The 11,704-nt window shown below is 36.5% G+C and overlaps 1 protein-coding gene across 1 annotated transcript; it reads right to left on the reverse strand.

Moving 5' to 3' along the window:
* Positions 1-9,552: 9,552 nt before the first annotated feature.
* Positions 9,553-10,650, reverse strand: LOC143549309 (uncharacterized). The gene is made up of 2 exons (XM_077040235.1): positions 9,924-10,650; positions 9,553-9,842 (listed from the first exon to the last, which is right to left on the reverse strand). The coding sequence occupies exons 1-2, from the start codon at positions 10,648-10,650 to the stop codon at positions 9,553-9,555; spliced, it is 1,017 nt and encodes a 338-aa protein (XP_076896350.1).
* Positions 10,651-11,704: the final 1,054 nt, after the last annotated feature.

Below are 11,704 nucleotides of genomic sequence, written 5' to 3' on the forward strand. Positions count from 1 at the left end.
GTGCCATGTACATGAGGGTACTTTTGTACTTTTATAATTTTCTAATAAACAAAAGTAAAAAAATGAAGATATTTATGAAGATATTTGTTTAATCTCTTCCTTCTCTCTCACTCCCTTACTTTTCTGCAAATCATCACCACCACCCACCACCACCATTAAACAACCACGACAACCTAGCAACCACCGAAACTGCAACTACCACTACGATCACCAAACTACTGCCACCAACGTTGGGCCGCTGAACCCACCTGAAAAAATAGTTTAATGAAGTCCGGCCGAAGCTCCTTTGGTATCAATTGGACACCAATTTAATGTAAGTAAAACATAAATCTACTCGGCTTTGCATTATGAACAAAAGCCCTATCGTATGGAGTATAATTTTGAAGCGAAATTGATAATAATTTATAGGTTTTAATCCGAAGTTGCAGGTGGAGTAGTAAGATACGGTTTATTTTAATCGAGTATTGTAGAGTTGGTGCTCACTATGGGCAGCCGTGTTGACTCCAGTGGAAGGAGATAACATGTGGCGATGAACAGTGGTGGTTGTCGGCGTCGTTGGTTGTTGACGACGGCGCCACCAGATCTAAGCAATTTTGATGATTTCAGAAACTCACAAAGGTGGTGACGGTGGTGTTTCAGAGTGGTGTGTGGTTGTAGATGGTGGGTGTAGGCGAAGATTGTAACATCCTGCTTTTAATAATAAATAAAATAAATTTTGTTATTCATTAACGTGTCGTGTATCAGTTTAGATAAATAAACTATAAGAGAGTAGGCTTGGACATTAAAAGATGGATTAAGGAATGGTAATGGGTCTTAGGTCCATGGGCTGAAAGGAGTATAAATACCCCTTAAACCTTAATCCTTTCCATTTTTATCCATCTCTACACCATAGCCTAGACCTTCAAAAACACACACACCCTCCTATATCCTGAGCCATGATCCGAAGGTGAAAACCCGAGCTTATTGGTGCTAGAACGTCGTGACGAGCAAGACATACACCAATCTTAGATCTTGTTTGTAGTACCGACTTGTTTAAGGTACGTTCATAACGGAAACTTGTTCGTCTATGCTTGGTTTGTTTAGTAATCTTAGATCTATGTATAAATGGTAAAAACGAATCCAACGCAACAAATCTTACTGAAATTCGTTAACATTTGATGGGTTAATTGATTGATTAATAAACCGGGTTTAAGCAATGACCAAACACACCATTTATACCTAATAATTGAATGTTTGGATGATTAGGGTTGATAGGCGTTGTGATTCCGAGCTCAACAATACCAAAATCGTGTTATTTCATCATGAAATGAGGTTTAATCTCAGATCTGGTGCGTTGACTATTCTTGACGATTTTGACTTTGACATCTGAGTCAAAGTCTTGGATAAGAACTGATGCTCATTCGTTATGTTGAACGAATTGCTGGTCATTCGTTAGAAAACCATAGCGAATAGGATACATTCGCGTGTCTTCATGACGAATGAACCCTTCATTCGTCTTAATGAATTAATGAATGACACTCATCATTCGTTATTACCCATTCGCTATAATTTGGACAACGAATCAAGTCATTCGTTATATCCGTATGCTCCAGTAACGAATGAGTCTCCCATTCGTTGTATGGTAAGCACGAATGGCTCCCAGATCAACCATTCATTATAACGAATGGAACTGTTCATCATCACGAATGGGATAGCGAATGAGGCTTAATATGAGGCCATGCGTTATAACAAATGAGTTAGCAAATAATAATAATAATTTAAGAATTCTAATGAAAATTGTGTTAAGGCAGCTTAACCCCAGCCAGGGGTGTTTTCCCGGACTCCGGTTATCATGAAAACCGGGGTGATCTCATGATAACCATGTCCTCGGGAATCACATACCCCGGTTTCAAAATCAGACACTCTTTATCTATAAATATTGTAGTGTGTTGCTTGTCACAGATTTGCGACACACTCAATAAATTATGGTCTACCATGTCACAGTAGTTAACCTTCTCCAAAGTAATATGCCCATTCGAAACATCACCTTCTTGTGTAATCATACCCCCAGAATTCCCAGAAAACGCTACATAACCCCCTGGAATATTTCTCATATTTGTTAAGAGATCGAGATTTCCAGTAATATGACGATAACATCAACTATCCATAATCCAATTTTCACCAGAAATGGTCTTGGATGTACCCTACACACAAACGAAAATGATTAGTTCAAAAAGGCTGCCCAGGCCTCAGTCTTGGGCACCTTTTGGTTTTCTTGAGAAAAGTTAAAACTTAGTTGAATTCAACTACTGTTCAGCAACTTGAGAATAAGTTACAGGCTTTTTAGACTTTCGTCTTAGATAAGCCGCTTGAACTACATTTGAGTTCACATTTTTGCATAACGGTTCAGTTGGAACAAACTTTGGTTTAATATGACCATGAGTTTCATTCACATGAACAACCTTTCGAGGATTCACATTTGAGAACATGATGTGAGTATCATCATCATACGACACAGGTCGTTTCAGAATATCTTTTATCAAAGGAACTGGTTTTGATTGATCTTTGCTAAATGGATGAAGATTCTGAGAACTCTTCTGACCACAGTTTCTCATCACATGACCTTGTTGACCACAAAGAAAACAGCTTCGCATGTTCACATGATTGTGTTGAGAATTGGAAGTAACATATGATATAGAAGGTTGATGATGACTCACATTCTTTGTAAAACTCTTAGCTAAATCATCAGATAACTCAGATTTATTTTTCAAATAAAAATCTAAGTTAGAACAATTTGAGAAACTTTTCAGAGTATCTGTTCCAGTTGACTTTACAAATTGGACTTTCTTAGCATGTTTTAACACTTGCTTACCTTTAGTCAAAGGATCAGATGAAACTGATGTTTTAGCTTGAGCATACCGACGTTCAAGCTCTTGAATATTAGAAGTTTCATTGTGAAACACACTCTCAATCAGTTCCGGTTTAATGATACTTATTGGAATGTCTTTCTCAGTGAACATCGTGTCTATCCACTTTAATTTAAACACACGACCAGTAGATGGCTTGGAAACATTTGGATTTATGAAACGCCACAAATCCTCATCAGAAATTTTGGGTTTTTCTGGTTTCTTAGCCCTCATTGGTTTGATCTTAACATGATTATCTTGTTTCACCTGAGTTGTGTGCGAACCATACATAGCCTCCTCAAACTCATGAGGTTCACACAGCACGTGATTAGAACTTGGAATGTTCTTGTTCTTGTGTATGATTTCAGGTTCGAACACATCCTCAATGATGACTTTGTTAACATTTTCAACAAAGACTTTGTTGCTTTGAACATGAGGTTTCTAAGTTGTAGTTTGGACTTTAACAATTTCAAATTTAACTGGTTTTGCTTTTTCAGAAATCGGATTCTTTAACAATCACATCCTCTTCATTTCTAGCAAATTGTAATAATTTTGAAAAGGTGGTGGAATTTCAACAAAACCTATTCCTTTCTTTGAATCTTTTTGCTTAACAGATACTTCAATTATTTCATTTAGCAAAAAGGAAGAGTTTCTGAATTTGCCCAATTTGTTCTTTAAATCAAGAACCTCATTTTCAAGCTCGGTTATATTTGATCTATGTTTCAAAATTTCTTAAAACTTTTGATCATTGAAAGTCATTTTAACCGATAACTCAGCCTTAAGATCATGATTGCTTATAGTTAAGTCCTCAATTTTCTCTCTTGAATGCATTTGAGAGGTTAAGGATTGTCTATAAGTGTCCTTTAACGAAACTATCTCTTTTAGCAAATTATCATTTGAGTAAACTTCGGTTTTCGTCCTTGTGGTTTGTTCAAATATGCGGTTTTAGTCCAATAGTTTCAAATTTGCAATTTTAGTCCCTGTGGTTTCATTTCACCTGCAATTAAACCCGAATTCATTAACTCCGTTAAGTCTGGTCATTAAAGTCATCAACGTACCCTTCACGTGAGGGATAGTTTTGTCCTTTATTCCCTCAAATACACCTCAGCCCCTCACGTGAGGGGGGCTTGAGAATTACCGCTGAGGTTTATTTGAAAAGAAAATGACAAAAATGCCCCTCACGTGAGAGGCACGCTGATGGGAATAACGACCAGACTTAACGGAGTTAATGAATTCGGGTTTAATTGCAGGTGAAATGAAACCACAGGGACTAAAATTGCAAATTTGAAACTATTGGGCTAAAACCGCATATTTAAACAAACCACAAGGATGAAAACCGCAGTTCACTCTTATCATTTTGAAGTTTTAAGGAGTCTATCTTAGGCTTGTTGATTTCACAATCAGCACATGAAACATTTGCAGAAAATTTAGAAGTTGAAGTACTAACCTCATTTTGCTTAGTCATGTAAGCAGACGTGGTTGAATCACTGATTTTTTTCATACACGCGAAAGTGGTTGGAAGCTTTTCTCTTGAATCATCTGAATCAGATTCAGTATCAGCATCCGAAGATAGTTCAGTCCCACTTGCATCTTGAAAATTTTCACTTGACCCAAACATCACCAAATTAGCTTGATTGTCCTGGCACAACAATCGTTGTGACCAGTCATCTCCACCAAAGTTAGACAACATTGCTTGGGATCCAGAAGATGATGGTTTAGTTACTGAAGACTTTCCCGCATCACTACCACTTTTACCAGATGTGGTCTGATCTTGCTTTCTGGGACCAGTATACTTCTTCTTAGGCTTATCACATTCTTTAGCAAAATGCCCGAACTCTTGACAGTCATAGCATTTTACCTTTAATTTATCAAAACCCAACTTCTTGTTCAATGAAGGAAGGTCTTTACCCGTTCTTTGCATAAACTTTTTCACTTTCCTGACTATCATAGCCATATTCCACTTTAAGTCCATCAGTTCCAAATCATCAGGATCAATTTGGTCATAGTCTTCATCAGTTAAATCACTTGTGGCAATTTTGCTACTAAGCAAATCTCATATGAAGTCATATAAGAAAGAAAAATTTTGTTCAGGCTCCCTCATGTTCACATTTGGTTGTGATGAGAATTGATTTGAAGGTGATGAATTCCCAGGCCCTCCAGATGAACTAGAAAAACCAGATGATCCAGTATTTCCAGCTGTGTAAAAACAAGCACGTGGATCACTATAGATAGTTGTTGCATTATCGCTTACAGTTTGTGTTAGAAATGCAATGATAAGAGAAATGGTTGAACTTAATGGCATGCTTCCACCATAAAATGCAGGATCTTGACTATCTTTTGAAGACTTTGACATTTAAGATCGTATTCTCGTGCTTCGATCTTTTGCATAAATTCTGATGCCGTCAAATCTTCATTGTTGAAATATTTATTCTCTTTCAGAACCATCAAGAAAGTCGAGTAAGAACTTGGTAAAGCACTTTTAATGGTATCAATTTTGTCAATCTCAGAAGTTTCCAATCTCATCTTATCCATCTCAGCTATCAAATGATTAAATCTTGTTGTCATCTCTTCAACAGTCTTACCCTTAAGAAGGTTAAAGTTTCTAAATTGAAATTTGAGCATAACCTTTTTGCTTTAAGCGGTGTTACCCATACTCCTCATACGAATACGTTGGAATAACGAGGCACAAATCTTTATACTCCCTACTTGGTGAAAGATGTTTTCAGGTAACGCCATAGTGAGAGTAGAGTAAGCTTTTGTCTCAATTTCTAATGCTTTCTTCTCTTCTACCGAATATTGCGAAATAGCTTTAGGTGTAAAACCAATAGTCTCATCCCCAATCATTGAAATGGTGTAAACCTCATCCAAGCAATACGAACAATCAAGATGAACTGACTCTATATGAGCACGGAAACGGGGTTCCCATATAGCAAAATCGCAAAATTTCATCAAACGTGGACACTTTGAATGTGAACCGATCTCGGTATCCAGTTGCAACATTTGTTGCATTAACATATTTTGGGAAGCTAGTGCATACATACCAGCCATGTTTGCTAAATGACAAAGTTCTCAAACTTCAAGGATTAAAATTGAAAATTATATTAAAGAACCGTGAACAGTAGAAACGAACTGTGAACAGTAATTGACGAATCACAACTTAACGAAGTTAAGATTGATTAGGTGACGAATCAGGAACAGTAGTTTTGACGAACTGATTCAACGAACTAAGTCAAATAACGAATTAAGTGGTCAAACAAATTAGGTGAATTTCTTTTACGAATCACTAAGTGCTTGCTTAGCAAATCAGCTACAGTTGATAACGACTCAAATTGTAGCGAATTAGGTAGTTACAACGGTTGTAACAAACCTCTGACAACAAATGCCACGTGGCAAAAGTTGTTATAAAAATAGTTAAAGAGTTGAGACACGAGTCACACGAACTAGTTGGCACGAATTAGAATACGTAGCGAATTGGTTCATGAATTAGCTGATAATTGTAACGAATTAGCTAATGACATTAACGAATTAGCCAAAAATGTTAAAGAATTAAGCTGAAAGGTTAACGAATTAGGCTGAATCTTCAAATCTTCAAACCTTCAAACTCATATTTTCCAGAATTCTGGAAAATGTATGAACACAAACCCAGAAACCAAATCTGTAATGCTTAACCAATACACCACCAAATTGTTCAATCAAACTACCAAAATACTCGTAAATACATCGCGAATCCAATACAACTTATTCCGTAATCAATAACCAATTAACTCGCACCTGATCTAACCAAAACCATTCCCCTGTTCTCGGCCAAAATCAGATTCAATCTAATTCAATCCAAACTCAAATCAAATTCCAATTCCGATTATCCAAACCTTTCCAATACCTTACACACCACAAATCCAATCCAATCAGTCCATAACAAGTTTAAATCAAACTCTATTTAATCAAAAAACTCAACCGAAAAAAAAATTATACCAAAATAACAATTAATAGTCTACTAATAACGAATTAACTATCAAATCAAGAGCAAAAGAGCACCAAAAGATCTGATACCACTTGTTTGAACTCGTTAATCTAAGACTCAGATCAAAGATCTGATATATATATATAATTAACCTAATACGGATCTAGTTCGTAATTGCACTTGATTGTAAGGAGGGATATTAACTTAGATCTAGCATTCACTTCGTTACATACATAAAATATAAATAAACTTAACGAATCACCCACTGATTCGTTAAACATCCTTAACGAATCAGGAGGGATATTAACTTAGATCTAGTTCTTTAAACATCCTTAACGAACTAGACTATACTTTAACGAACTACAATAATAACTTAATACTTTATTACATAAATAAAACGACAAATACATAAACGATAGATTCAAAGACTCGAGACGCAAAAATGTGTACTAACAGTTATAATACACTAGAAATATGATATGGGTAGTGATAGTTAATTGATATGTGTAGTTGTTATATAGTCAGCCATGCCCAATTAAATGAAGAAGTTACCATTAACTCTATGAGGAACCGAGTTCAGGTGAGTTTCTAGCCCTATTTCCTTGTTATGTTTTCGGGGCTGTGTGCATACTCGATGTGATTAGTTAATACACTTACCTTAAGTGGTAAGTGTATGCCTTCTATGATTTTATGTATGAATGAATGCTTGACGGTACATGGACGATCTTCGGATATTGCATGTACCGCCAGTTAATAGTGTGATATGTTATTGTTTTACTAATGATGTATGAATGATATATGAAAGTTATGGATAAGATTAAGTGTATGTGTGAAAGTACATAAATTTAAATATAAAGAAGATAATGTATGGTTGTATGGAGGAATGCTTAAAGGGTTGCAGACCCTAATAATATCTGCGAAGGTTATAGGGTTGCATACCCTAATAATATATGCGAAGGTTACAGGGTTACATACCCTAATAATATATGCGAAGGTTCCAGGGTTGCATATCCTAATAATATATATGCGAAGGTTACATGGTTGCAGACCCTAATAATATCTGTGAAGGTTATAGGGCGAAATGCTCTTTAAAACGTATAGATAATTACGTATGTATAAATAAGCTAAAACAAGAAAGTATGAAAGTATGAAAGAAAAAAAGGAAGCATGTATGTATGAACAAAAGAAGGGTAACAGGCTATGTACGTAATATGTATCTTCGGATACGTATGTATGTAAGTATGTGAATGTATTGTATGTTGCTTGATTAACTAGAACTCACTCAGCATAGCTGACTTTTAGTATGCACGCAGGTAAATAGACTGAAACAACTAGCTTGAAGGGGACACATGGCAGGATTGAAGAGGCTGGTATCTGAAGATTTGTCATGATGTTTGATACTACGTTTTATGTTATGTTTTAAAAAGGACAAGTTATGGATGTTTGTAATGAATGATTGACTTTTATTATTATTATTCCGCGAAAGTTTAATTTCACTATGATATTTAAAACTGTGTTTATGAGTAAATCCAATGCCAAAGTCGGGCACTGGGACCGGGGCCTTACAAAGATGATGATGGATAGAGATGGAGATGGAGAGGTTTGATGAGGATGATAATCTGATGTGAGAGATGAAGAGAGAGAGAGAGAGAGAGAGAGAGACAGAGAGAGAGAGAAAGAGAGAGAGAGAGAGAGTAAGGGGGAGAGAGTTTTATATATTTTTTTATATTTCTGGTTTGATTATTATATAAATTGTAAAATTACAAAAGTACCCTCATGTGCAAGGCACATGTCAAGATTTAACGGATATAACTAACGTGGTTAATGACAAAGTACGTAATGTGAAATGGATTTGAAACATGTAGTATGCTTTATGTCATTTCTTTTGCTAAAGGACGTCCACTGAAAAAACGATTAAACATAAAGGACGTCTTTTGCTATTTTGTCTTTATAAAAATATATATTTGAACCTAATAGGTTCTAACTTTTAAATTATAAGTTTTGTTTTAATTATTTATAGTTTTAATAGCAAATGATAAGTTCATTTTTCAAGTCTCGGATCGATAATTAAACACGATGTAAACAAATAACTCTTGTTTATTAATAAGAAAATCTCACTCAAAAAACTGATTACAATATCTCAAACCCTAACTCGGTTTAACTCTTGATGAACCCTAACTCGGTTGTACCAACTTCACAATCTCTAATGTCTAACCATAACTTGGTTTATATAGACTAACCTAACTTGCTAGCCAAGACATTACCAAATATAATAAAACCCTGACTCTTGCATTGGGCTTTACACTTGGGCCAAACAACAATTGAGCCAACAATCACCCCTCCCCCAATTGTTGTACCCGACACACCCGACTCACCCCCTAATTTCCTACTCGAAATAGACGGGTCTTAAACTTCATGCTTGTCATCATTCTCTTGATTCTCTCGAGGATTTTCATGATATCTTACAATGTTCTTTGGGCTCCACTTGGCTTGAAGACATACTTGCTTCGTTTGATCATTAGACGCCTTTCCTTGGACTTGAATCTCTTTCTTGACCGCATGTTTAGTTTCTTGAACACTCTTCATTGAACTTTGAATTTTGGAACTTGGATCTTTGATTGCAATTTGACTCGTACTCGGCTCGTCTTCTTTCAGTACAATTCTTTGAAGATACCTACTTGCAAAATTCTTCATTTCAATGATCGCTCATTTACCGAGACTTGTTATCATGAGGCCAATATTGTATAATAGATTCTTGGTCCTTGTCACCTTCATCAAAAGCTTGCATGTATCATCTTTAACGGTTAGAAAATCATGTTTCATGTGAATATCGCATCCACCTTTCGTTGCTTGACCACTTATGATATTGCACTGTAGGAATGGGATGTAGTAGACATCGGTTAATAGTCGCTGCTCCCCGGTTTTCCATTCAACTAAGACTGACCCTTTTCCCTGAATATCAATACAAGATTCATCTCCGAACTTCACCTTTCCCTCTACTTGTTCATTCAATTCATAAAAATACGCTTTATTACCCGTCATGTGATTCGATGCTCCATTGTCGAGATACCAAGAACCTTTCTCCATTGGTTTGGTTTCGAAACGCTTTGGAATCACACCATCTTCATTCAGAAAAACCGTTTTCTGATCACCTTTTAAAAAACTGTTTTCTGATAACCTTTTATGATAAACAAAATGGACATCAATTTTGTTCAAATTTGATTCTACCTTTTTCTTCATATGTTCTGGACACATATACGCCAAGTGACCGAACTCATCACAACGGCAACACTGAACATGTGATCTATCCTTTCTTCCTCGTTGACGATCATTGGTTCTTCTTTGAACCGTTTGGCTTGGCCCACGACCTTGACCACCTCGGTTTTCACAACCATGTTGGTCCTCAATGTCTCGGGCTTGACCTCCGGTATCACGACCTCTTCCACGCCCCTGTGAAATCGGCCAACCCTTACCTTGGCTACCAGACTGATCATACGACTTGCCTTTGTAATTACTTTCCGACCGATTGAAAAGTAACTGACGTTGTGAATTTGAAGCGCGTTCTCTCCCACGTAGACGTTCCTCAAACGCCTTAAGTCTTCCAACAACATCTTCAAACATCATACTATCGATTTCAACACTTTGCTCGATTGAGGCAACAAGTTTAAAGTATTTATCTGGAACCGCATCCAGTAACTTCTTCACCAAGACATCTTGCTCGAACACGTGACCTAGACTAGTTGCCTTTGAAACCATACTTGTTATTTTTCCTGCAAACTCGCAAAAGGTCTCGTTTTTTGCCATCTTGAGTTTTTCAAATTCATTTTTCAACGTTAGCAGTTGAGCCTTTTGAACTAGCTCGACCCCAACATACCGTGCTTTCAAAGCCGTCCATAATTATTGTGCATTCTTGTATTGAGAAATCTGAAGAAGAATATCACCATCCACTACTTGGAACAAAAACGATATTGGCGTTTTATTCTTCTTCGCATCAATAACCACACCCTCATTCGGTTGAACAACTTCCCATAACGCTTGATCATCCAAGATTGCTTCCGCCACAATCGCCCATGTGATGTAATTAGTTCCATTCAGTTTTGGAACCTGCAACGATATCCCCCCCACTCGTTTTGGGTTGGACTATCGGATCTTCTTTATCACTTGCCATTGACGGTGTCGAACCCCCTTGCTTTACTCCGTTGAAACAAGTACAAACAAATCAATTTCGAACAACTTTTCAAAACCAAACTCGTTTGCTCGCAAAACCCGGTTCACAAATACCTTGCACAAATAATTGTGTGCAAAAGAAATTAAATTGCAAAAAATAAATATTCTGTTTCCTTTCTTATTGTAGCACAAACAAATCAGTTTCGAACAACTTTTCAAAACCAAACTCGTTTGCTCGCAAAACCCGTTCACAAATACCTTGCACAAATAATTGTGTGCAAAAGAAATTAAATTGCAAAAAATAAATATTCTGTTTCATTTCTTATTGTAGCACACAACATAACAAAATAAACTAATCCCGTTAATTGTTCCCTTCGTACACACCTCGAAACCAAGAAAAAGAAAAAGAATCAAACCTGGTACCCTCTAATTTCGAATTGGTGACAACCACAAAAACCAATTACCAAAAGAAATCAACTCCACATAACTTTCACGTGAACCCTTTATTTCCTTTGTTTAATAACAATTTAAGTCCACCAAAAAAAAACTAACCGCCGGTCTGGGTCGATTTCTTCGTCCAACAAACAATCAGTGAAACCGTCTCTATTTTGTAATGAATCACTAATGAAACCAAATAGTGGCAGAACCAACTCTCCCGGCAGCGGCTGTGACAGATGCACAAGTGGTGGCT

The sequence above is a fragment of the Bidens hawaiensis genome, unplaced genomic scaffold (genome assembly GCF_021521415.1).
Source record: "Bidens hawaiensis isolate Kalapana, Puna unplaced genomic scaffold, B.hawaiensis_p1.1 tig00015461_1, whole genome shotgun sequence".
In the NCBI taxonomy this organism is placed as follows: domain Eukaryota; kingdom Viridiplantae; phylum Streptophyta; class Magnoliopsida; order Asterales; family Asteraceae; genus Bidens; species Bidens hawaiensis.